The sequence below is a fragment of the Serinus canaria genome, chromosome 6 (assembly GCF_022539315.1).
Source record: "Serinus canaria isolate serCan28SL12 chromosome 6, serCan2020, whole genome shotgun sequence".
Taxonomy (NCBI): Eukaryota; Metazoa; Chordata; class Aves; order Passeriformes; family Fringillidae; genus Serinus; species Serinus canaria.
Window position 1 is genome coordinate 16,757,656 of NC_066320.1, and position 27,138 is coordinate 16,784,793.

General features: G+C 43.8%; 1 protein-coding gene across 3 annotated transcripts; it reads right to left on the reverse strand.

The window, feature by feature from the left end:
• Positions 1-481: 481 nt before the first annotated feature.
• ALOX5 (arachidonate 5-lipoxygenase) lies at positions 482-26,888 on the reverse strand. 3 transcript variants are annotated; one of them, XR_007777863.1, is made up of 15 exons: positions 26,638-26,888; positions 22,690-22,888; positions 20,867-20,948; positions 19,195-19,317; positions 15,879-15,985; positions 14,167-14,339; positions 13,265-13,411; positions 12,963-13,166; positions 12,647-12,733; positions 10,804-10,982; positions 8,006-8,127; positions 5,765-5,865; positions 3,729-3,899; positions 2,272-2,504; positions 482-815 (listed from the first exon to the last, which is right to left on the reverse strand). XR_007777863.1 is itself a non-coding variant. In XM_050976068.1 (14 exons), the coding sequence occupies exons 1-14, from the start codon at positions 26,785-26,787 to the stop codon at positions 2,325-2,327; spliced, it is 2,025 nt and encodes a 674-aa protein (XP_050832025.1). In that variant the 5' UTR covers positions 26,788-26,888; the 3' UTR covers positions 1,059-2,324. The 3 variants fall into 3 exon arrangements, 1 of the variants encoding a protein (XP_050832025.1); XM_050976068.1 differs by lacking the exon at positions 482-815 and having other exon boundaries at positions 1,059-2,504; XR_007777864.1 differs by lacking the exons at positions 482-815; positions 2,272-2,504; positions 3,729-3,899 and adding an exon at positions 6,165-6,379.
• Between the last annotated feature and the right edge of the window lie 250 nt (positions 26,889-27,138).

Consider the following 27,138-nt stretch of genomic DNA (forward strand, 5'->3'; position numbering starts at 1 on the left):
AGTTGAAGAGCCAGGCTACATTCCCTTGGATTGGCCAGCAGCAGCAGCAGCCACCCAGCCAAGACAGGAGCTGCTGTCAAACCCTGTGAGAGCTGGGGCCATGCACGTCCAGCTCTAATGTCTGTCACAAGCTGAGGGCACGACACACTTCAGACAGAGCTGATACTTTCATTTTCACCTAGGAGGGCACTTGCAAGTGGGTGCTGTACCCTAGAACCATGACTTTAGGAGACAGCTCTGAGCAAGTCATGGCTAAAGACGTGGGGAAGGGACCCATGGCCTGTGCACGGGACTTTCTGAGAGATGGAGACAAGCTGAAAAGGGAGCTGAGAGTGGGACTGCAACATGAACAGCCAGGCCCCTGGAAGAGTAAGCACTTTACTATTTGCAGGTATCTATCTGCTTCTTTTCTGGTGCCAGTATTAGTTTTAACATTACCTCTTTCCACAGCCTTTCCTGCCGTTGAATCAGATGCTAATGCCAGTTTTCAAAGCTACACATTTAATTCTCCAGACCTCCCATCAACTGTACTTGTACCCCAGGTCCACAGGCTACAGCAGAGTGCACAGGTGTAAGAGAACATCCACTGGTCTCCTTCCATATTTTGTTTTCTAAAAAATACTTGACAATGCAAGTCATTATCAAATGAAAGCTGAAGCCAGAGAACATTCTCTGTACGTAGCAGGAAGACAAAAGTTGGAGCTAGCATGCTGGAAATATTGTTTTCGAGGCAGTGGGGTCACAAGTTGTCTCTGATGCCTTGGTCCTATTCCATGCTGCTTCACTCTGCTTCTACACTCATCAATTCTCATGGGCTGCAGTGGGAAGATGATGCATAAAATCATAAGTGTACTAGTCAGTAATAGGAAATAGTTTTACCTTCCACATTTTTCTCGAAGTCTTTGGTTGGTGAGGAAAAAACAGGAGACAGTCTGCTGTAAAGGGTCTAAAATCAGTTTTCACACCTATTTCATATGAAAGGATGTATATTTTAGTAGTATTATTTTCCAAATTACACATGAATTATAGAAATAACTGTATTTCTCAATGACATAAGCTTAATTTCTCTACACAGCACATTTTGTTTATTCCTACAAGGTTTTTGAGATATATAGCATTAGATGCTGAATTAGGAAATAGAAGTTATATGTTCAGTTTTGTTTAATTAGCACAAGAAACTTTCTCATATATTGAGAAAACACACTGCATGCTGGCAGATCAAGTACAAGGAACAAATTCTCAGAAACATAAACCCAAATTCTAATCAGCAAAACCACATCTTAAATTTCACAAACCTCTATTTTGTTTTTCTTTCAGTGGCTTTCTCAACTTTTACCAGAGCCCAAGTGTTTGAACATAAACACCTCTAAACAAAACAGACAAAACTCAGTGGTTTTTAACTAAGATGGAACATGTCAGTAATGCTTAATTGGCCAAATCTTAAGATTCCTCTTAGAAGCTGTCAATTAAGACTTCTCCACAAATTTTTCCATTATGCAAAGTAGCCTCTTCATTCCCCACAAAACAGAAGAAACTGTCCACAAACCCCACAGTCTCAGCAATGAAACAAACTGAGCATAAGCGCTGCTAGGTCTGTGCTTGCTGACACTGCCTTAAGTAGAGCATTTGTCCCTACATGTGAATCACACCAAACTCTGATGGCAGAGGCTAAAACAAACCCTCCTAGTTTAATGTAGAAAATACTTAGGTTTAAAAAGGTACAAAAGTTTCATCTCCTATGAGATGTCATTTCACATGAACTTGGTAAGAAAGCAATAAAACCCCATCAGCTATGTCAAAAAATTTTCCTGCTTCTACTTTCATCCTGATTAGGATATTCATGATGGTAGTGAAAATACTTCACAATTATCAGATTCAAAACAGTGCATAAACTTTAAATGTTATATTTCTTAATGTCACCAGTGTCATCTATTAAAAACAGGAAGGATTTTAAAATGTGACTTGCTTGGTGCTCATGATACAATTTCCGTTGAGTAAGTGAATCTGTGATTACTTTGTTTTGACAAGGAGAGGGAAAGATAACATGTCTATTTAGAAACATGTCTATTGATTCTAAGGTTAGTTTAAAAATCCTGGAAAAATAACAAATCGTAACAAATTTGACCTAGAGGGTTGTCAGTTAGATTTTGTTTGCAAGATTGGTCATAACCAATCTAAATTTATTTTGAAAGTTCAAATAGACTTAAGCAAGCTCTGATGGAGAGGGCAGATTTCTTATCCATTTCTGAAGAGCTAATTGAAGGAGCATACCACAGCAAAACATCATTAGCTTTACAGGCCTTCAGACTCTCCTGGCTATGTGCTCAAACAGCAACGCTGTTGGGGATGCGATCTGGGGAAAGGTAGTAGTAGGGGAGCTTCTTGTTCTTGTTGCGCTCGCTGATGGCGCTGACAATCTCATCCAGATTCTTGCGGAACTTTGCCATAGCCTCTTTCACCGGCTTCTCCACGAAGTGTTCATCTGGGTACATGCCCAGAAACAGCTGATTGGAAAACACCAAGAAACCACGCTTTGAGAAAGCAAAGGCAATTAGTTTTCAATATTATGCCCTTTGGCAGAACACCGCCCAGAGCCTCTCCTCACAAATGCTTCTATTAAAATAGTATTATCAATACTTCAGCTAGCCTACACCTTCCCTCTATTGCTGGCTGCTTCTTTCCATCCCTGCATCTTCCTGTGGTGCTGGTTCAGGTGTTTACGTGGCGCTCCTTGACCTAAAGAGACCTCATCCACTGAAAACCATGAACTTTTATTCAGGCAGTGGTCAGTTCAACGAGCTTCCTATGCCAGATCTCTCTATAGCCACCCAAACATTTATGCTGCTAGAAAAAAGGATAGCATTAGAGGGAAATTCACAGCCAGAGGTTTAAAAGGAAAATGACTACTTCATTCAGTGACAGTGGAAGATTCTGTTGACATCAAACTGTCCTTCAGAGTTCAATACGACAGTTGCTTTAGTCAGCTTGGACTCTAAGGGTGCTCTGAAAAGTGCACTGCCAATATGCTCACTGGCATTGCTTTGGGCACTTTGGGAGCTATTTCCCATAGTACAAACTTCTCTGCTAGTACTGCTTTCTTCTTACAGAGAAACTGAATTTAAAGTACCCTCTGTCCATCATCTTCTATTTAAGGATTTCAAAACACATTCTCCAGAGCCCTTGTGTGAAACAACCAGGTACCTACAAGCTCATTTTACACGAGGGAAATGGCTACAGACCTGTAGCCGTGCGTGGCTTTACATGCCTGCAAAGCCTTCTGTAGACTTGTTTTGTTTTCACTCCTCACCTGCCAGGCACAAGACACAGCTGTAGTGCACATGGCACTGGAGCAGATTTTCCAAAGGAACAGGACATGGGGACACAGCACTGCTATACCTTCTTCCCCAGTACTGCAGGGACAACTCTGATGCTTCTGCAGCCCTCTGCCTCCCACACCAACATCCTTTTCAAGCAATGCCATGATCAAGCTTAAAAACTTTGATTATAGCTGAGACAGCCTCAGAGTAAAAACACAACTTCTTTGTCAGAGCTGGTTTGCATCTGGCAGAACACAGGCAAACCCACAGCATTACACATCTCCACAGAAAGTGAAAATGGCCAAGTCAAGCACTACAGTGGCAGCACTACATTTTCATGAGTCAGTGCAGTCTTGCCGTGGCCCTCATGGTCTCACGTCTCCAGCACCTAGAGCAGGGAGGTTGACTTACTTCTTTGTCCTGGAATTGGCTCAAGGCCCAGACAGCTCCAAGATGCCAACAAGAACGTCCCCTGTCTGGCAGGCTCTCCACAATTTGCTCGATGGTGACGGTGCCCTTTTCTGTTGGGGGAGGGCAGCGCATTGTTGGTGGGGCGTTGGGGATCCAGGAGCACCAATCATACTGCACAAAGAGCAGAGACCACAGTGAAAACCTGCACTGCCTGCTGCTTAGGAACACACCAAAGAAAATCAGGAGTTTGCCTACAGGGAGTTTGCTTCTGTAATAGGAGCCCCTCAGAAAGAGAAGATACTAATGACAGGGAAGTTCTAGAGAAGGACTGGAGGTGGCAAGGAAGTCCCTACTGTTTTGCTCAGGGACTCACAAGAGAGAGAGAGTCGGGTAACCTAAATGGGAAAATTTATTCTGCTAACCACAGGCATGTGCCACACAGCCCAAATTCAACAGACTGGCTAAGGCCTTAAATATTTTATTAAACAAAGTTCCCTTCTGATAACGTTTACTCCAGCTTCTCTTTTATGCTAAATTTCCTCCAAGAACATGCCCACAGTGAATGCCCATGTGCTCAGATACTAACAGAGATAAAGCATGCTGGTTCATCTAGAAATATGGAATATGGCACACAGATGAGTGAGCAGCAGACTGGAAACTCAGAGTCACTTCTGGCCTGGTTCAGTGCAGTGAGATGCTGATGTCTCATTTTGCCTCAGATATGACCCTGAGTTTTGCCACCATCTAAGATGCTGCAGTTACCAGAACCCTTTCTTTCCCAAGAACTTTTTCATTACCTTCATACATATCCCCTGCTCTGCCTGAGGGGAAGTGCACAGCCATCTCCGGCTCCTCCTCCTCCTCCTCCTCCTCCCCCCCTCAGCCCTCTCTGCCTTTTGGTTCCATGGCTGAAGATCCTTTTAGTGATGGGCTGCAAATCCTCTGTATGCCAAATTAGGAGATGGTTTCTTGGTAGTACTTGAACAGACAAGATATTCTGAGGGGGACACTGGGAGTTGTCTCAATCAGTTGTAAAGATAAGTTAGAAGGGAACAGTTGCAGAGGTCCCTGATCATGGACATGCCCACAGCAATAGTGTGACTGCATTAGACACCAGGTTCCAGACCTTCCCCAGGGCTCCTGAGCTGCAGGGGTGAACAGGAGGGTCAGCATAAAAAGTGATGTAGGGTATTTGGGAATAACCACCATAAGAAAGATGGTGTCTCTGCTTATCTCTGAGATGATACCTCAGAGACCACCTATGCCTGAAGTGAGAACATGTAAAAAAAAAAAAAGCTCTTAAAATCATAGAATATCTCAAGTTGGAAGGGACCTATAAGGATCATCTAGTCCAGCTCCCTGATCCTTGCAGAACTACCTAAAACTAAACCATCAGACTAAGAGCATCATTGAAACACTCCTTGAACTCTGACAGGCTTGGAACTGTGGCCACTTCCCCGGGGAGCCTGCTCCCGTGACTGACCACCCACTCAGTGAAAAAGCTCTGTGACTGACAAAGTGATTTGCCTCTGGCTGTTAAATCTGCTTTCCAAAATGCCTTGATGTTGAAAGAAACAGAATTTGAAAGGCAGGTTGTTGCTATAGATTCAGGGCAGATATATGTGAGTCAAGGCAGGCAGGGATAACACAGGTAATCAGTATGTGATACATCACACGTCATAGAGGAAGCTCAAAGTTGCCACTTGGTTTGTAAACTCAAGAAATGAGCAGCAATGCCATTTAAATGCTTAAAAAAATTATTCCTGTAATAAAATCAACAAAACTAAATTATATGAGATAGAACCCCTAATCTGATCTTTGGTACGTATGGAGGACTTGAAATGCGTTTCTCAGCTTCCAAATTACTTCAGTTTCCACAGACTTCACAGGGATTTGTAGATGGCTCTGCAGTTATTTTGACCAGGAAAAAAAGTAATGAAATTCTGTACCTCTACTAAAAAATGCTTCTCAGACCCTGCCCTGGTAGAGGTACCTCCCAGCCCAGAAAGAAGAACAGAGCTCCCACAAGTTCCTACCTGACCAAAATTCACAGCTGCATGTTGAGCTGATGTAGTGAACATGATCACTGTGAGATATTCTGCTAGTGTCTCTCGTGTCCTGATCATCTTAGGGAACCCTAAATGAGGGAGAAGAAAGGCTTTGACCCAGCAATGAAGTAGCCCTGCCACCCAGCAGTTATCAACCCCCATGGGTTAGTGCAGCAGTGTCTGAAGAGCAGGGCATTCTGTGAGTCTTGCTGTGTGGTCCAACAGGATCTCCTCATCTCTCTATGCCCTGGCTGTGCAGCTGTAAAAACAGCCTCACTTCACACAAGCCTCTGAGGCATCACCACTGTTTGCAAAGTATGTGGTGTTCCATAAGGGAAAGAAAAAGTATAATTATGCCTTTAAAAACCAGTGTTCCTGTCCTACCTACCCTGCAGCAAGGAACTCCCAGAGTCCCCAGGACAGGGACCTCATGTGCTCCACTTTTCCTCAGTCTGCAGTGCGAGCAGGGAAGGTTCATGCCAAGGAGGAAGAGACCATGAGCTTGTATTTATAAAGGTCTGAGGTTCAGCAATCAAGTGCATTGCAAGAAAGAGTGCAGGGAGAGTTGATTCGCTGAAATGGGAAGTGAGGAAATGAGAACTTCTGAAAAACAAACAGAATGAGGAACAGAAATAGTTGCATTAAGCTGTCTGTGAAGGAGAATAATCAGAGTTATATAAAGAAAAAACAGAATAGTCAGGGACTAGGGAAATATTTTGCAACTGAAGTAACCCCAGCCCTGTATCACTCCTGTCCTCACTAAATCACAGGCCTGTGCTGTACCCCTGTCCCAGCCCAGCCTGACCACTGCTCCCAGTACAGCTACAGACTGGGGCAAGCTGCCCCTGCCCAGGCTGCCTGTGCCAGCTGCTTCATATCTCCACCACCAACCTGATGCAGAACTCAGCCTGCAAGAGGGAAGAGGCAGCTCTGGCCAGGCACCAAGCCTAAAGAGGAGAGGATGCATCATCCCTGCCTGTGTCCTGCTATTCTAAGTACACTGTGCTCATCTTTAAAGGAGTTTGGCATTCTCCCAGCCACAGCAGCCCTCCCAGGGAAGAAACAGGTGCCACAGCCTCCCTCATTTATCCTCTTCCCACACTTTACAGACCCTGCCAAATCTCCTTTCTCTGTGATACAATCCTTGGAGCAGCAGCAGTGCAGAAAGAGATGCTACAAGCCTGGTAGGTTTCCCATCTGTAGTGGCAGTCCTCCCACCAGTGGTGCTTGTAGCATCCCACCCCAGCTGGAGCCCTGGAAGGCTCAGTACTTGTACTTGTCTCATATCACAATGCTTAGGTCAAGCACGAAGTCCTTACCAGGAGGAACAACATTCTAAGCTTTTGCTGAGACAGCTAGACAAACAAAAATGAACCTTTGCTTGTCCAGGCAGATAGAACCCAGAAGCCTTTTATCCACCACAATGACTGGAAACAGCACACCTTTGCCTGGACATCTGGCACTCCAATGTGTGCATGCAACACCAGAGCCATCTGCCCTAGTTCACTGGCCAACAGGTGTTAACAGATTGAAATCAGACAGGACAATAGGAAGAATGCCCAGCCACCTCTATAAATTCCTGAAAATCTGCTTGGAAAAAAAGTGTGTGGAAGAGAAAAGCAACATGTTTAGGGAGCAACAGGGGAGTATTTAGTCAGGTAGGCAAATTGAGCCGTGTTATGGATAAGAGCTGTCATGGCCAAGTAATGGTTTGCAAGAAAAGAGAGGCAGTGAGAAGATACAGAGCAAAGGAAAATATTTCTTGGAAATTATGAGTATCTTGAAGAGAGTAGAATAGTTCAATGATGACATAAATGCTGAACAAATGTGAAATGCAGCAATATACTCCTGGGAGGTTATTACATGTTCTTATTTAGTGTGAGGTTTGGAGGAGAGGATTCAAGGGGCCTCACTGCTCCTTGGTGTCTATCTGTCTGCCTAGTGACTGTAACACACACAGACATGGCCCTGTGCTTAAAGCATGAGCAGACAAAACCAAGGACCTGTCCCCTGTGTAGAGAGATTACACGAGCTGCTGAAGCTCATTATGAGAATCTGTGTCAAAGGAAGGAGCTGTCTCCTGAGAGATGGCTTGAGCCAGGTCTCACAATAAAACCCAGCTCCTTTAGCCCAAGAACAGAGCAGGTCTCTGACCTGTGCAGTGCACTCAGCCCTGCTGCCAGCAGGCACTGGACCAGCTGCAGACCCAGCTGGGCCATCACACCTTACCTGAGGCTTTGACACCCCTCATTCCATAGACATAAATGTCTTTGACAAAGGCCTGCAGCTCCACATCCTCACACACCACCTCGTCGCTCTCATAGTAGATGTGAATTACATCCTCTGCAAAACTGCAGACAGGAACAAACAAACAAAATGAAAGGAGAATGCAAGTCTGCCATTCCAGAAGATGATCTTCTGACCTTGCAGATGCTACATGGGGAAACAGAAAAGGACAAGAGAAGGTCTCAAAACCCTCCTATCTCCCTCCCACAAGCAGTGGCAATTAACAGAGGCAACTTAAATTCATTTAGGACTGCAGCATCACTTCTTCCCCCAACAAAAAGATCCTGGACCACACTGCAACCCCTGAAAAAATCCTGTTCACTTTATTCTCTTATTTGAGGCTTTGCTCTTGCACAGCCTCTGTCATCACATCTACATCCTTTCCTCACTCCATACAGACTCCCTCTTGCGTATCCACATGGCTCCCACACTGGACAGTGGGGTTCCAAGCTGTGATACCAATACCATTCCCTGTGTGTGGGACACTCCAAAGCTGCTCCTGAATGATAATAGTTGACCCCTCCCATTGGATATCTTTTTTGTGAAATGCTTAAGTGGCCAGGGAAACTTTTCCTGGGAAGAAGAGGTCCAGAGTCCTGTGCCCACTGTTCACAGCAGACACCTTCCTGCTCAGTTCCTCTTCTCAAGATGCCTCTTCCCAGGAAAGCTTCTCAGGCTAGCTCACCTCTGAAAGAAAGCCTCTCAAAACACTAAGGTAACACAAGTAGTTTTGAAAGCAGTGAAAATAGGAAATCCTGATTTTCTGAAGAGCTGCAGTTCATGACTGAATGACTGGTTAATGGAACTGTGCTGAGATATTCTCTTAGCTCTGCAGGTACCTTGCTAAAGCTCTTGCTAAATATTTTGACAACAACCCACAGGGTGAAACACTTGACTGTAGAAGCTGACTGAAGAATTGTTACCCAACAGAGATTTACCCCTTAATAAAATAGAAATTTATACATTTTATACATTTATTGCAGTTTGGAGACTTTTACAAATCTGTCAATGTGGGTCCTATCAGCCAATCAAGAGTTGTCATTGAGGCAGACAAATAACTAAATAAACACCAAAATTTTAAGTAATTTTAGCTTCCAGAGGAAATTAAAAGAAAACAAAACCTTTGCAACATGCAGAGGGAAAGCTGCTCTCCATGAGTTCTGTCTCCAAACATTTGGCACTGGTGCCAGGTGATACAGGAAGGGGATTCTCCTCTCAAACAATGGCAGTATTTCAGATCCCCTTCCATACAAATAGCAGTCAGTATATGAAGTGTGGGTGAGACCTTTTGGGCTGAAATGTCTTTGGGTTGGTGTATCTATCTGCAGTTAGATCAGAAACAGGAAGAGGACTAGAGAACTTGACAAATTTGCTATGTGAGACTCATGGTTTCTGTGGGAACAACCTTATCAGCTCCCTTAGGCCTAGGCCATCTACAACATGTGAAGTAATGCTGGGGATAGAAATTATTTCATCAAAAGAGTGAAGACTGATATGCCTGCAGAGTGTAGGAGATTCCTGGTGAGCAGACACATGCATGACCATGGGTTCATGGGTCAGGATCTCACACCCTCAGAAGGGCACTGCCCACTCCATTTATAAACCAAATCATTCACAGCTCCCAGCCAAGCTTGAGGCAGTGTAACATCACCCTCCAGCAAGGTCAACACCCACAAACAGTCAAACTGAATTGACCTGACTAAGTATGAACTGGTATTTGAAAGGCATATCTCAATCCACAAAGAAAACACAGGAAAGAGGAGGACAAAAAAAAAAAAAAAAAAAAAAGAAAAGAAAAAAAAAGACAACATGAAGAAAACAACCACAGCAAAGTAACAACTTCCTTGTCTCTCAAATGGGCACTCACAATTGCAGGAAATATTGCAAGGTAAGCCCTTGTAAAAACAGAGAAAACACAGGAGACAAAGATGTCCCCAGAACTTCCAACATTATCCTTGCATCATAAAACTCCTACTTTGTGTACCAAAAGATCTGATTTTTAATGATCATGCTTTTCAAAAGTCATGTGATCAGAAACAGCTGCATATTTGGTAAGCAACTTATGCCATGCAAAAATACGTTGTTTGTTAAATTAAATGCCACTGCAGCATAAAAGCCATATAAATAATTCAAGACAGTGTTTCAGATCTGAAAAGGAGCCATGATTGTGTGGTTGAGCAGCCTTGCAGTACCTCTCCTTACTCAGAATTGCTGCCCTTCCTGATTAAACCCAGACTTTGAAATTTTAAGACATTTTAAGAAAAGTTTTACTCCAACCAGTTTATACCTAATTTACTGAGTTTCAACAGAGAACCATCATGGAAGCCAAGCTTATATTTTCAGTCCACAAGAATCTTGATGAGCTCATGTGGCTGGCTCAGAGAACTGAGTCCTCTCTTGGCTTGTGCATAGCTTAAAAAAAAAAAACCCAAAATTCCTTTTGCAGACTAAATTCCGACTCACTAAATTTCTGTTAAATTCTGTTGAAGAGTACATACTTGTAAAGGGTCCTCTGAAATAGAGAATGCAAGGAAACAAAACTGAAAAAAGCAGGAATTACCGGTCTTTCAAGAGTGTGTGTTTGTGACTAAATATTTTTCCTCAGATAAGATATACTGGATGGAAAAGGCACTATGTGACTAACCAGCTCAGATACTGTTTACAAGATTCCGTGAAGATCAAAAAGGAGGTCTGTGTCTCTGTGACTTTATTAGCCAATATCTAGAACTATGGTCTTTTACCTCTTTATAGCCTCCCAGACCTTAATGCCATCATCCCGGTAATAGTAGTAGGGGATATCCTCTTTGCTGTCCATTCCTTTAGCTTTGATCTCCTCAGGGAAGCAGAGGGAGCGATAAGTCAGATCCTTCATTGCTTTCTGCACCATTTGTACATGTCCTCCTCCACCTGTAGCATTTGCCTGCAGGAAGAACAGCAAGATGGGAACAGAAGGAGATTGTGCTCCCTTTGTGCCAAGACTGGCTTTACAAATTAGCAGGAGATGGGATACAGAATGCTGGTGAATCTGTTTTTCAAGGAGAAAACCACATCTCTACACAAAGTACCAAACTGCAGAGGTTTACTGGAACTGTGCATTTTGACTTTAGGGATTTCACACCTCTCCCATGAATCACTGCTAATATTCACATTTGCACTATGGGTACTGCTTTATACTGGAATACACTAATAAAGTACAGCAACATCAAAGCATGGTACTCCCTGCATCCCTATGCTCCAGCACCAGTGCATGTGTGAAGGAAGCCCTGAGTGTGTTAGAAGAAGGCTTAGGTTGAAGTGCCAGTGCTGTTACAGAGTAGTTTAGGAGCAAGTTTTTAGGGATGCAGGCTAGCCTTAGTCACCCTGGAAAAAATGCCAGGAGATCAATCCTGCTGGTTGAGACTAATGAGGAGTGGCCAGGGTTTCAGTACATGTTACATCTGAAAAACACAGCATGTCCACAACAGGCAGCACAGCAAAACTCTTCAGATAAACACCGTGCAAGATTCCCAAAAGTTGCTTTTCTAGCATATGATACAGTGTTGTAGCAGTTGTGACCTTACATTTACTGTCCCCTGGCTGGTTGGTTGTCTGCATTGGAGCCAAAAAATTCTGTAACTCCAGATCCTCGCTGGCAGGTCTTACCCACACACTCATCCCACATGTATGGGGAATGTACATGACACTTCTGCTTAAAGGGATGCAAAGTGGAGTATAGACAACAAGGAAAAGTGTCTGGATTTAACCCCTCTATTCTGCTTGTGTGAAAAATTCTGAAGCAAGGAAGCTATTTTTGGCCTGGTGCCAGTGGTGTAACGAGGACAGAAGTGTCCTGAAACACAGGCTCCCTCCTTGAAAGGGCTTCTGAAACCTCCCCAAACTCCATGGCACATTCCTAGCACATTGTCACAGAGACTGCTGTGTGCCAGGCTGTTGCAGTTTCTAGATTCCATTTCTCCCAGGGAGCTTGGTGTCACCTGTGAATTTACTGAGGATGCATGCCAGCCCTCACCAAACCATTGATAAAGGTATGACACACAGCTACGTTTCAGTGACTCACATGAAGCTGGGATTCAGTCCTAGCAGGTCTGCTGGTTATGGCAACTCAAGAAGACAGTCTGGGATCCAAACACACTCTTTGTGGTATTAGAAATCTGTCTTACCTACGTGACTGTCTGTCATGAAGGTTTCCATTTGAAATCACAAATCCCTTTGCCCACAGATGAATAACTGAGTATTTAAAAGAAGCTGGGGGCTTAACTATGTGTATACATATGCAGGAATTTATGTGCACTCCTATATTACAACTCAAAGGCACATCAGAAATGAGCAAGATACTGGCTGACATTGGCCAGCTATGATTTGGCTGCTTAGAGGTAAAAGAGAACATCTTTAGGACAACAAGGCATCAGCTCTGTGTGCCTGTTTCTCAGGGGGCATTACTTATGTTTGCCCTTTAATAGAAAGGTCAGGGAACAAAGCATGTGATGATTATAGGATATGTACATATGGAACCATGAAGAGCAAAGAACCCTGGATAAGGATGAACTGACATGAACAATGAACATTCACAAGGAGTTTACCCACCTTGTCAAAAAGGCCACATTCACAGATAAGCTGTTCTCGGGCTTTGGTATTGATGGCTATTGTGAACCGCATATGTGGCACCAAGAGCTGGGAAACAAAACAAACCATGAAAGAAGGAAAATTCTCAATTTGAATTCAACAGCAGCCAGATGTAAATGTTGAAGTCCTGGTGATTTAGCTATATCTTATCTTGCAGGGCAGCCAGTTAAACTATTTCAGCTGAACGATCACCAGAACTTCCTTTTGGTTTGTCCAGCTGATGTGATAACCACTCCACCCCACGGCACAGAGAGCCTCCCTTCCTGCAAGAGCTAACCTTGAAGAGGGGATGCACAGCAGGCAGCTGCCGGAACATAGCTATGCTGAACACCTCTGACACTAAGTGTGTCCGTAGGAGGTGGGTCACTGTCTGGTGGATGTGGAAATCGGACGAGCGGACCCAAATTTTAGCTAGCAGCCAGTCATATGCGGCATCTGAAGGAAGGAAGATGGGATTGTCTGGTCCAGGCTTTTGACCAAGCTGAAAGACATCAAAAGAGCATGAAACCCCAAGCCCTTAATGTTTAAAGTGAGATAACAAACAGTGTGGCCTTCTAAGGACCCTGACAGCAAGCCCACCTGGATTGCAATGGGTACAATTTTTTTCTCCAGATTCTTATACAGCAGACAGATGGGTGCAGCCAAGTACTGTATTGTGCAGGGGTCTGTTTTATTGGCATCCACACCATCCAGCAGCTCATAGTCCACAATGAAAATGTTGCCTTGCTGTGGGAAAAAAAAAACAACAACAAAAAAAAAAACAACAAAAAAACCAAAAAACCAACCAAACAAAAAAACCCCATGATGTATTTTAATGATATGCCAGCAGCTTGGAACAAAGGAATGGGAAGTCTTGGCCAGAGACTGATATGAGCCTGGTGGTTACAAGTTAGCCCTGGCCTGCCCTTGCTCATGGCAGCTCAAGAATGATGCCATTGAGACAGCAAGAACCATTGCACAAACTACCTGACTTGTATCTGCACAGTGAGCAGTGAGCCTTTCAGCACAGAGCATCTATCTGTTTGGTACTCATGCAGTGACACTCAGATGCAAGCAGGTTTCACACTGCCAGCTGAAGAGAATCCTGTGTTAATTGCACAAACAAAAGCAAGGCACCACCCTTGTCAACCCTTCTTCAGCATGTTAGCGGGAACAACCCTGCCCGGAAAGCAAGAGGCATCTTTCCCCTCTGAGGCATTCAGTCAATCCCTAACCTTTCAGAGAAAACCCGTGACAAAGGATTGTTCATCTCCAGGTTACAACTCTTCTGCTGGACCTGGAGACAGGCATGGCCTGCAGCTGCAGGACAGCAGGAGAAAAGCCAGCAGGAACACTGCCAGTCTGCAGAGACAAGCATCTTTGCCATGGCTTATCACACATCCTGAAGAAAGGAGATGTGGCTGAAGGCAGTCAGAACAGACTCTGGAGATTGGAGGATGTGAGCGGGAGCAGGTGGAGCCCAGCCTGCTCCAGAGCCATACCTTCACTTCCTCCTCCAGTGTCAGGTTCCTCTCCAGACTGCATTCTACCATGTCCATGGTCACAGGCAGCTTCTTGGGTATCTCTGTGCATCTCCGGATCAGCACAGGATTGCATCCATTCAGGAACTGGTAGCCAAACATAAAATCTTCTCTCCAGTGTTGCATCACATATTCTAAAGGAAAAGCAAGCCTACAGCATCAATATCTGTGCAGCACCAATACCTAGTGCATTGTAGGATTCCTCCTTTCCCCCTCACCTTTTTGTTATACTGCACTGCCACTTTGAATACAAAAAGAAAGCAGCAAGAAAAGGATTCAAAAGGTGACAGACTTTTAACAAATATCACTGAAGTTACATGGAAAATTAAATCCTTGCTTCTCACGCTGAGAAGAATTAAATTGATGATAATTTGTTTATCCATTTATAGAAGAAATGAGGAATAAAATATTTCACTTTTATGAAGAATACTCTCTTCATCTGTAAACCACCTTCTCAGGTCTTCCATGACATTTTTAAATCCCCCTCTTCAAATTCACAGGGCATGCAGTACAGAGGGGTAAGTTCAAAAACATGTGGCACAAGCAGGAGAAGGCAAATGCACATCCATGTGTGTAGGGAAAGAACAGCAGTGGCTGGAGCAGTTCTTTTAGGCTAGAGCTGGGTAAAGGAAATTTGGGGGAGGGTTTGGACTCTTCAGTAAAACTCCTCATTTGTTGTTTTGCTTGTTTGACTTGTTTTCCCTCTATTTATTTTTCAATTGCTGATATAAACCCAGATTAACATCTCAATAAAATTCTAGTTTTGGATACTCCATCTCTTCATTATTACATATGTAGTACTACTGGATATTTTCTATAATTGCAGTGTTCTGTTTTGTAATGTCATTTGTCACTTCAGTTAATATGAAAAAAACCCCATTGGTGTCTTCAGGGAAAAAATGAAGGTAGTGAAGTTTTCACTACTGGCTAGTTTTAAACGAGGCAGGACTTTTTCTGAAGGCAATTAATTTTTCTAAAAAGGGTAAAAATACTAAAAATATAGGACCCAAGGGAATACAGAGATACTTAAAAATAGTCTTGAACCCACAATGCTTTTTCATAAAGCAGAAAAAATTTAAGTTTATATTAAATGACATTTACATTATCTCCATCAACTGCCTAATGAGTCTGGTGCTGTATCTGAAGTCTACATCAAGAAAAAAAATTACTCAGCACCTTGGACAGAAGCTGCATGACTGAAAAATGCCTTGAACCACCTTCTCCCTGTTTCTGCCAAGGCTTGCAAAAAAGCAAACAGATTTGTATTAACATAACTGAGACTGATGTCTAATATTTAAATGTCACAGAATTGGAGCTTTCCTCATGAATACGGAAATGTTATCAATGAAATTTATTGTAGATCATATCTAATTCTTGTGTTAAAAGTACTTTAGGAAGCAATGTTATTAAATGTAACAAATTGCCGTAATTAATTTTTTAATACTTCTGCCACCTTGTGTGCTTGGGTTTATACCCAAGAAAAGCATAATTGCTCTTATTTCTGTGAATTGATCCCTGGGCGGCCTGAAGAAGAGTAAAACTTCAGAGAATACAGTTTATTTAGTGGAGAGCAGAAGAGCAGATCAGCCACATCCATCCTAATCAGATGATCAAACAAGACAACTAATTAGTCACTCTATAACGCAAACATGAGCAAATGCTGATAAACTCACCAGAGATTGTGTTGCTGATTCTGACAAAAATCCTCTCAAAATCTGCAAAATCACTCCAGGAAGACTGGAACATGTGCATGAAACGGTTGACATAAAGATTTTCCATCCTAAAAATGAACCAAAGCAAAACATATCTGGAAAAAAATAATCTCCAGCTGTCTCAATGCCCATTCCTATTATTGTCAATGTTTTTATGTATCTAAACACAATAAACTTTGGTAGTGAATGTGGAAGTAGCCGCCCTCAAGAATTAATATTGCAGGCTGTACCTTTACACAGAAGGCTGAAAGGCACAACAAGAGCCCAACTTCTGCTATTGCATTTACAGAACTCCATTCTAGAATTGTTCTCAGCCGCCTGCAGTGGCAGCGCTTTAGGACCTATAAAAACTGTACTCAGAAAAGCTTCACACATTGTCAGTGGTTAACATCAGCTGAGAGTGCTGAGGGCACTGCTAACACCAATTCAGAAAGTGGTGTGGTGACACAAAGAGACTCAGAGAGGTGCACAAAGTCAGAAGATAACCCAGGATCAGGCAGCCACTATACCTAAAAAGTACAACAGATACTGTAAGTATCTACACAACAAAGGCCAGACTGGATCTCAAGAGTGTGAGGCCTGAGTTTTTGAGAGCTTTCTGTTTATTTGAGCTGCTGGATAAACTTGATGATCACATCTAACCTCAGAAACCAAGGCTCTTAGTTGCACACATCACATGAACACAGTGGGCTGGGAACCAGAAATGTCTGACTTCATCTGCTAATTCAGCAAATACAGCACAGCCAAGCAAGTTCCCTTCATATGAAATGATGAGTCCTAAATTATTGCATAAATGCTAAACTGCTGTTATTAGATGGAAATCATTTACTTTGGCTCAAAAGCAAATAATGAAATTGAAAAAGAAAGCTGGCTTCCCACTAACACTTCAAACACACAAATGAAAGCACACACAGCACACCAAGATATGCAGGGCAGACAACAAGTAAAGAAAAGTCACAGTGCTGTAGGAAAACCTCCCAAAAAGAATTTGAGGAGAATCTCAAGAGGCTGGATTTATAATCAGCAAACACAGAGAAAAGACTGGATTAGAACTGGCTGGAAAGGATGAAGAGCCTGGAGAAACAGCCAGTGGCTTTCTGGAAGGAGAGCTCTAGACCAGCATGACCACAATGCAGACAAAACAAAGGAGCTGCTTCTGCACTAAGCCCAGATGGGGTGCATGGAGAATGGGCTGCTTCTGCTGCTGCAGATGGCAGTCAAGTGTAAGAGGTGCCTGGAGGCATGTTTGGAAGTAAAAGTCACACAGCTGTCTAGGCTAGAACAGGTTATGGCCTCTCCAGAGGTCTTCTCACACCCAACAGGGACACAGAATCACTGTACAAAAACTTCCAAAGGACTTAGGAAACAAAAATATGTTTTCCTTAAGAAATTAAGTACTTAGAAGTCTCTGGCACACACTGGAAACCAGAGTAAGGAAAAAAAAAGTCAGATTGCTTGTAGAACTTAATCTGCTCAAATGCAACACTGGTCCAAAATAGCTACACAAGCCTGCATTTCTGGCACAGAATCCAGGCTGAGAGTTTCCATTTGCTAGATAGCGGAGGTCACGTCAGCACCAGGCACCTTCAGGATTATCTCCACCTACACACAATTAATCCTTTAAATTTATAGAGTTATCCACTGCCAACAGCATCCAAAAATCCAACCTTGCAACAGCATAAAGATTACTGAGATGTATCTCCCTCTAAGTTCATTTTTGCATGTCCAAAGAAAAGGGGCTTTCCTCTCCCCTCTTCCACATCTTCCTATGTAGCATATAACTCTCCCAGCTCTCACATATTCCCTTAAAAGTTCTCCTTGCCCACTGCTACATTTTGTCTTTGGGTTTCAGACATACCTCTCTGTCTTCCTTCCTACTGCACTCAAACTGAAGACAAGCCCCATGCCTTCCCCCATGTTTCTCCACTCCATTCCTGCAAACAGTTGTTCCAAGCTCCCAAAGCACACCAGGATAGCTAGATAAGGGCTATCAAAATCTTCTCCGAAGATTTTTACAATTCACTTGACCAGAAACATAGGTCTAGATTTTTCAGCCAAATGTGCCAGACAAGAAGCATTGTCATTGCTCAGAAAAATCTGGTTTGTGTCATACCATTTATCCAGAATGGCTGGCTGTCAGCAGCACAGTTTCAGGTTCCTATTTCATGGGGAGGGCCCCTTATAGCCAATGACAAAGATAGATGTCCCTGAACTCTGTTGAGTCACTTCCAAGTTTCACTTGGCAGTGACTCAGGCCCTCTGACAACATGCCACAGCCTGGCAGGATGGGATTGCTGGAAGGGGAATGCAGCCTCCAAACTGCTTATGTCTCCTAATGGCAAATCTCTCATCTCTGGCCTTCAGGTGCTGTTGCTCCTGCATCACTCAGATCTTCTGTATGAGCTGGGAAACAGCTGCTTTGCACTGGCTAACACCATGCTGATTTGACTCTGTGTTGGCAGTGGAATTCAGCTGCATAAATGAATAAATAAAATACCCAGAATGCTGGTTCATGTAAAGACCAGTCTTGTCCCATGTCAGACTGTTCCACCACCTGATAGTATGATGGGATATTTGAGACAGTGCTGCATGACCTGGGCATTTGAGACAGCACAGAAGGAGACTCACAGGTCAGAGAGGTCCCATCTGCCTCATTGACACTGTGCCATTCCAGAGCTCTGCAGGATTGATTACACAAGCTCATCCAGTGGCCATCCAATGTTTCCCTCAATGACAAGATATGTGCAAGTGGGTGGACAGTAACTGTGCTGCCCCAAGCAGATTACACTCAGGTGTGGATAACTGATGAGCTGCTAGGAAGAGATTTTCTCCAGCAGGATGTCAAGGGGGCATTGATAATGACCCTCTTTGTGTATGCCACCAGAAGATTCAATTATCACCAACAGTCAGAGGAGAAAGGTATCTCCAGGGGCAATGCTGAGAACTGAGTGGGAAGCTCAAGGTCTCAGGTGCCTGTAGTCCTGCTGATGCTTTCCACCAGTGTTCACCAGTGTCTCCATCTGCCTACAGCCAAAACCATGGCTAACAAGAATGCAGAGGCTCAGTCAGTTCCCAGTGTGAAAAACATAAATATTGATAACTAAAAAATAAAATAACAAATCCATTAAATTCCTGCTTTCATACTTTGATTGGCTGCTGGTCCAGCACTTGGAGAAAATATTCCAACCTGAGATTCTATGAAACCTAATAGGTGGTCAGATCCTTTCCCTGCCCCAAAAGGGATTCTGCAGACTCCTGAAGTCCCACAAACACTTACGCTTTCGTGTAGTTCAGAATGAAGTCAATTCCCTTCTCGTTGTCAAACTGGATGTCACGAGGCAGTTCACTGTGAGAATGGGCATCAATGCTCAGGGGAAAGCCTGGATGCCACTCCTTCCAGCTGAGAAAATAAGAGAGGTTTGACTAACCACAAAATCTTATCAGCATGGGAGCTGTGTCCTGACCTCTACTGTTTTGGTGGCTCACGGCTATAACAGAATTTTCTGTCAGATTCACTTAGGCCAAAATAAGTGATTTACACCACATCAACACCTACCAGTACCCCACAGAATCCTGAAGCAGACTGGAAGGCATCTACTCAGTCACAAAGCTTAAAGTAACTTAATGTCTGTGATATTTCTACACACTTGCCACATTGGGTTGAAACTGGCAGTATCTTCAAATGTATTATGAGAGGAGGGGACAGCTGCCCAATGCACTCTCATTCTTGGGACTAAACTTCTGCAGAACTGAGATACAGCAGCTAAAACTACACAGGCATGAATTTAGATTCCTTCAAAAGCCCTCTCCAGGAGTCTTGATTCGACTGTTCAACCTCCTAATGGCCATGGCCCACATTCTTTGCCCCATTTTTATCAAAACAAAAGAAAGTGAATTGTAAAGAATACTGTTTCAATGGTATTTCCAAACTGCCTGCCACACGCAGACTGCACTGTGTATTATCAGCTATGCATCAGAATTTTAAGTAGCTATTTCCCTGAAATTACAAATGGTTTTGCCTTCCTTCTTGCATATGTAAATAAAGTTAAGTGGCACACCTCTTTTTGAACCATATTTTCCTCTGCTCTATTTCCTGTATTTTGTAGGGAACAGCCTTTCTTGTTCAAAAGAAAAAAACAACACACACCAAGCCTCACTCCATCTGTTCTGAATAGACCCTTTGCCCTGACCCCTAGTCTCCCAATAAAGAGATACAAGTGCAAGAATATTTTGTTATTTTAACAGAGCACATCTCTAGCAAAAGGCAATGTCCAATGCCTTCTGGAGTTACCCTCTGAGAAAAGACAGAATTTTCTCATCATGACACTGACTAGGAAAAAATGTCTATGGCACCATAATATATATGTGATATATAAGTATGATACACACACGTGTGTACATATATTTTTATGTGAAAAATATAGGTATAATATACATATGTGAGATTTTTATATATCATCACTGTGTTCTGTAAGCACATTCCAGTTCACTCAAACAGGGCCAGGTTTTCACTGCACCCTGGTGCAGGAAACAACCCAAGCTAGCTTGGTGCAGCAGCCAAAAAGCTCCAGGAAAAGCAGATCATGTTCTAAAACTGTAGTACTGCTTGTAATAGGCAAATGAAATATGCCTTCAAGTCTTCCCTGAAGATTTTCCTTGAGAGCACAGTGGTGTGCCAGAGGGCCCACACAGAGGCTGTACCACTGAATTCCCATGGAAGTCGCACAGATTGGCTTATCTGAGGTACCAGTATCCATAATGCCTCTTGCATCAGGGTGATCATCACTGTACAACGAATTCCATCTAAGTAAAAACCAGATATGGCCAACATGGTAACTTAGGCTTTCTCTTATCCAGCAGCTGAGTAATTAGAGGCATGTGGCAATGTGAATATGCTCTGCCAGACTCTGACCTGACGAGGACAGACCCTGGAGCAGTGGGAAACTCACCGGTACATTTTCTGACGAGATTCGAGCTCTTTGCGCCTGTGCTGCTTGAGGATCTGGGTCTTGTCATCCCGGGGCAGCTTTGCTGTTCACAGGGAAAAGAGACAGGGCTATGAGGCTCCTCTACCTATCACTGCCCAGGTGTTGAGAAGGACAGCAAAGTTTTCAAACCTTCTAACTTCTGATCGATACCTTTACAAAGTTTCTGCTGGAAATGCTTAAATGATCCAATTTAGTACCTTTGAGTGGACACACAGGCCCTCAGAGAATCCGTGGAAGAAGATAAGCTCCTGACTTGGTGCTCCCAAGGGAAAACCAGCTTAAACTAGGAATATCTGTCTCAACTGTACATAAACCTTGGATTTCTAATGTAGACATTTGCTGTACATATCTAGTGTTAAATGGTCTAAAGAGAGCCTTGGGAACTAAATTCACAGTTCAGTATCTAGGGGACTTTTCATCAGTAGGAGAAACCGCAACATTATTCCAGATCATCTTCTCTGCTAAATGACATGTGCAGGAAACATCTCCAAGCTTCTCCTCTTGAGCAAAGCCTTCCCCTGCCAGCTTGGGGCAATAATCACATCTTTTAGTCATGAGAACAGAAAGAAAAAACAATGAGACTTCAGTTCCAGACATTTTGCTCTTCTGACCATGAATTCAATATAACATTAAATAACAGAGACTTCCTTAGTGATCAGAGAAGGGGCAAGGTACAAGACTCACTTTACATACACAAATGTGGAGGCAGATAAAACCAGCAGAAGTTTCATGACAAAAGCTGTTTGGGGTTGGGGCTGGAAATATCAGATGTAATACAGCTGATAAGATACATGGCCAATGGTTTCCAGGTGGTTGTGTCCAGGTTACCAAGAAAGTTTCACTTGCTCTTGTCTTTTTCCTCACCATATTCTGAAAGCCACATAAAGCTGCCTTCCATGGAAGTGGTACAGTTGTTATAAAGCAAATTATGAAAAATGGAAACCAAAAATAAACTGACACATAGTTGTCATTATAGACTAAAGACTTCAAACACAAAATGCCCCAGCCAGAAGTGGCCAAAAATGCAAGGGCAATATAAACATTTATTTCCTACCAGCTCACACTTGTTTCAGCTGTTTCCAAGCACTCATGCTGCAGAACACTGCAGTAGCCAACCTACCCCAGGTACCAGAGAGAGGAACAAGCAAACATCAGTGACAAATCTCTGCCCAAACCCTGGTCATGGCAAATAGGTGTCAGAGACACATAAAAACACCTTTCTCATTGGTCACCATTACTTGGAGCAGTCCAGTCCATCACCCTGCCTTGTCCTGGACTTGACAGCATGCAAAGAGAATGAATCAAAAGTAAGCTGCTGTTTCAGTTGGCACCTGCTGAGCAACTTTGGGGTTTTATTTCATTCTCATGAAAACAAGACAATTTAAAGGTAATTAATTATGGGACCACTTAGGAGTTTAGAATGAAACAAACAGGGAAAACTAATTCTAATTAGATCAAAAGAGCTTCCAGCAATGGGGATGTGGAGTAGTCAAAAATTTGGCATTAGGGTCAACCTTCAAATTCAAGACCAGTGTAACAAGCCAGCGTTAGGACTCTTCCTTGCATGTGCTTCCCAAAACATCCAACCCAACTGCCAGTGCCCAGCCCAACAGGCTGCTCAGAAAGCATTGCTAGCAGGGAAAGCCACTCTCTAGGCTGCAGCAGGGGACTGGCAGAGGGTCTTCATTGAAGAGAGAAGACTGGAAGGTATGTGGAAAAATGGGAAGGAGAGGTGGAAGAATTCCGGGTGGTCTGCAGGAAGTCTGGATTCTAACAGCTCTCACCTCTTCCATCTCGAAGGACAACCTCCTTTTCATCTGTAATCCAGCGGTAACACGGGAACTCCAGATAGTCACCCACTGGTGTTTTAACAGTGAGGTACTTAAGGTACCAGTCATCCTGGTACCAGTATTTTCGTTTCTCAATTTTTATTAGCTGAATTTCTCCAAGGTCTTCTTCCACAGTCACATCATAGGAGTCCACCTGCAGGGCAGAATACAGCCAGTGATGCACTGCACATGCAGAAAGCACCTCCAGCACTACCCAGGCATACCTAGTCTTCCCTCACACAGCTTTCCAGCTTCTGGTGGGTGAAAAAGGAAGTCCCATTATTGGACTGCAGTCCAAAAGAAAGATGAAAAAAAAAGAACAAACAATAACAACCACTCCAAAAATGGAGAAACATTTTTGGTTGCAACCTAAAAAGAGTATTACTCCTTGAAATGTGTGCAGGTCTTAGAAAAACATGCAGGCCAATGAAACCATTCACTACTCTCCTAGCAAGAGCTGAAGGAGGTACTGCTAGAGCACATCTACTCAGGCAACTGGAGTGGAAAGATGTTAAAGAGATTAGAACATTGGACTAGGAATTTAAAGACTTTTTGGGTTAGTTATGTGTGCTTCAGACTAAGGACAGTATCCAGATCACCAAAATCCATTTTGTCTTTTGCTTCCTGGTCTTCTTCAGTTCTCCCTTTCTAAAATGAGGACAATGGTATATTTTATGTTTATACAGCTAAAATTTGGACAATTATACATTTTATGTTTGTAAGGCTCAGATGTACAAAGGAATTTAAGTACAATGTCACACCCAGAGATGGGTACACATAAGATTTAAGTTAAAAAGCAATATGAATTGGATCCAAGGAGTTGATAGAAATGTCACATTGACAGCCAACTTTCAAAAGAAACTCATGCCTCTGGTAACAGCCTACATGCCTATATTACCAGAGCCCTAAAGTAGTTACTGTTGATGCAATGCAGGAAGGACATGAAATGAACCTAAATGATCCTGGAGGTTTTTAATCTTTTTATGACCATCACAGTTCCAATTTAAATGGCAGTTCTGAAAGGGAGGGCTCCCTCCTGGTACCTCACACAGCTTCTGATGCCTCCAAGCCAGCACTGCCAAGGGCTCACCCCAGATGACAATTTTTCTAATAGAGTGGAGGTCTGTCAGGTTACAGAGAATGTGCAAGGTGCAGGTAAGAACTGACACTTGGTTGCTCAAGGTTTCTATGCCATTTGTTGTATGAGGTCCCTTGATAAACACCAGGGTGGCTGTATGGTAAACCAGAGATACAAGGAGCTTTTATACAGTTTGAGGGGAGAGTGAGAGAACAGAAATAATGGAGACTACTGGACTGTCCAAACTCCTGTACAAGCTGTTCAAGCAATTTAATCTCATGCAAAACCTGAGTCTCTTTTTGAGGAGAGATTCCTACTGACCATTCTTATATTGGAAAAAGGATGGCAGAGATAACTCTTCTTTGTGTAAACAAAAAGCATTAAGTGCAAAGAGCTGCTGCATTTCCTTCCTAGAAATACGTGTTAGTATGTTTCTTTCAACAAAAGCAAAAAAAGCAGATGAAAGGGGAACAGGAAGGAAAGAGAGAACTGAGGGATACCATAAACTTTGAAAATACTCAGCACCAGAGGAGTTTACTCAAAAGACAACATGCAAAGAAAAGAAACTATGACTTTCAACATTGCCTGTGTCCAGGGCTTGAAGTAAGCCAGAAAAACGACAACTGAGCTGCCATTGTGCAAATTCCTTCCGGATTTTCCACATATTCTTCCCTCAGTCAACATTTGCCATGCAAATCTCCTACTCAGATCTGGCCCATGCCCTCTTTAAGCACATACAGTAATATGCCCAATTTGCAATAATGCAAATTAAGACATTATGAGGAGAATGGAACTACAGACCCTGGCGCAACATTTAGGGAAAAAAACTCCACACTTGGAAAGTAGATAACAACTTACAAAATAATGTTGCAAAATTCTGCTCATCCACTAAAAACTGTTATTTGTTTTAGAAAAGGATTAACAATTGAATTGCTTTGCAGAAAAAAAAAATATGGTATTGAAAGAAACACTAAAGGCAGAACTGTGAAAACAATTGCTAACAATTTTGCAAACCAACCAAACTCAAAGTCTTATGGCCTTCTTCAGTTTTAGTTTTCTTAGTTTTCTAGTTCTGTACTGGTATTTTTCTTTTCTTTCCTTCTTTCCCTTGCACAACATATTATGAAGACTCAGTCTTTTGGGCACCATGTAACCTGAACAGGTGCCTGGAAAAAGATGCTGCATTCCCCAAGAAAACATCCTCAAAAGCAAAACGTAGCACATTGTACTGCAAGTGTCCAGTGAGCCAGACACTTTAGAGAACACAGACTTACTCTGATGGCCCACAATTACACATGCTGGAAAACTGACTGCTGCTAACACCCACACCTCTATATCACCCAGTATCTCACCCACTGTATCACCTAGTGGACATATCTCTGCTCCTGCTGGATCTGGTCCCACAGCAGCTCCCCTGTTGCAGTTGGGCAGACACTGAATGCTCCCATCATGGCATTTTCTCCCTGTGACAGGATCCAGCTCAACTCAGAGTACTGCCAGGCTCTCCATCAGAGCCACCTGAAACCCTCTTTTGCAGCCCAGGAATGAGAGCAAGCTGCCTGGTCAGTCAAACCCTGGTGGTGAGCTCCTGAGCTGGGCAGGGCTCAGCCCTCCTGGGAGAGAGCCCTAACCCTAAGTTTGCAGGACAGTCTGAGGTCTCCTTCAACCTCTCTTGCTAATGTTGTTCAGTTTTGCCTAAAGTATGTGACTATTCAGCAGATAAGATAGAAACAATGACTGGATGTCCAGTGGGGAGATTCAGGTAACAAGGTCCTAAGCTAGTGAATGTTTGTTTAATCGTGAAAGAAAATTTACTTCAGTACCAGTGGCTGGTAAATATCTGGGGGACCACAACCACACATGCCATCAACACCTACTCAAAATGCTGACTTCTGTTAAGTGTGTCCATGATGTTTAACATAGAAGAGACCCTGGACCTAATTCAGGCTGCAAACCACATGGTTGAAAAAGCACACCTCAAGGCCAAGCAGCAACATGGCACTGAAAACCCACTTGTACATGGGGTGGGAGGTCTAACTTCCAAACCTCTGAATATCTTTTTAAAACTTTCAAAGTTATTTCTATCTCACCAGACCTTCTACAAACTGTGAATTTTGTTTCCAGGAAAAATACACATTTTGGAAAAGGGAGGGGGGGAAGCCTATTATTTCCAGAGCAGACAATAAGCAAATAAATAAATGCCATTCTAAACCAATGCTCAGAGCATAAGCAATTACATTTGGATAGTTGAAAGAGTGATAGGACCACAGAGAAGACAGGGCACAGCTAACAGCAGAAATCTGGGCTAAGAAGAAGAGCACAGCTGATAGCCCAGGCACAACTTCATCCTCACACATTCATGCTGTTTTGCAGCTTTCATTGACGTTGCCCTATACATTTCTCTTGGCAGGCATTTAATTCCCACTAGGTGCTCTTACCTCTTTGTTTAATTCTCTGGAGATAACAGGGCTCTGACTATTAGTAAATACTGACCCTAAACATCGCCTCTCAATAGGAAACACAAGTAAGTTTTTAGTATTTGTAAAGAAAGTGCGAGGAGCTCTGAAGCCCATCGTAAGTCAGCACCAAAGAGCCCCGTCTTTCCCAAGGTCTGACTGACGGCAGCCAGGGCTAGCTCCTAGGGCAGGGATGAGGATGACGGGCGGCCGGGGAGGGCAGCGGGCACCTCAGCGTCCCGCTCAGGAGCACGGGCACAGGGGGACAAGCGCTTAAAGAGAGCCCAGCCCGGCCCAGCCCCTCGGGGCGCTGCACAGGGTTCGGCGGGGCAAGGCGCGGACGGTGCCGCTGCGGGACTCGGGACTCACCGCGCCGCGCTCGAAGTCGTTGTAGAAGGGCTTGTCCAGGAGGTGCCTCTCGCTGCAGCCGTCCGTGCCCTGCAGGGTCAGGTACACGTAGTCGTCGGTGCCCGCGAACCACTGGCTGCCCGTGGCCACCGTGACGGTGTAGGACGGCATGGTCCCCGCGGCTCGGCACGGCTCGGCTCGGCTCGGCACCACCGGAGCTGCTGAGCGGCGCTCCTGCCTTCGCCCGGACCCTGCCCAGCGCCGCCGTCTCCTCCGGCACCGCACAGGGCGGCTCGGCGCTGCCCGCCCCTTCCCCGGCCCGGCACACCTACCCCATCCCGCCTGTGCCGCCTCCGGCCGGCACCCTGCCCGCACCCTGCCCTGGCACAGCACCCCCTCACCCGAATTCCAGCCCTGCCCCGCACCCTGGACTCAGTCCGTGCACCTGCCCTCCCGCTGTGCACCAGCTCCACGATTTACACAGCCCTCCATGCTCTACTTTCCTCTTGAAAACCTTCCACA

Coding starts and splice junctions, on each gene's coding strand:
- ALOX5 (XM_050976068.1), bottom strand. CDS start 26,787: ATGCCGTCCTACACCGTCACGGTGGCCACGGGCAGCCAGTGGTTCGCG. Junction 3,900..5,764: donor CAGCTGTGAATTTTGGTCAG/GTAGGAACTTGT, acceptor CTCTTTGTGCAG/TATGATTGGTGCTCCTGGAT. Junction 2,505..3,728: donor GCCAATTCCAGGACAAAGAA/GTAAGTCAACCT, acceptor TTTTCCAATCAG/CTGTTTCTGGGCATGTACCC.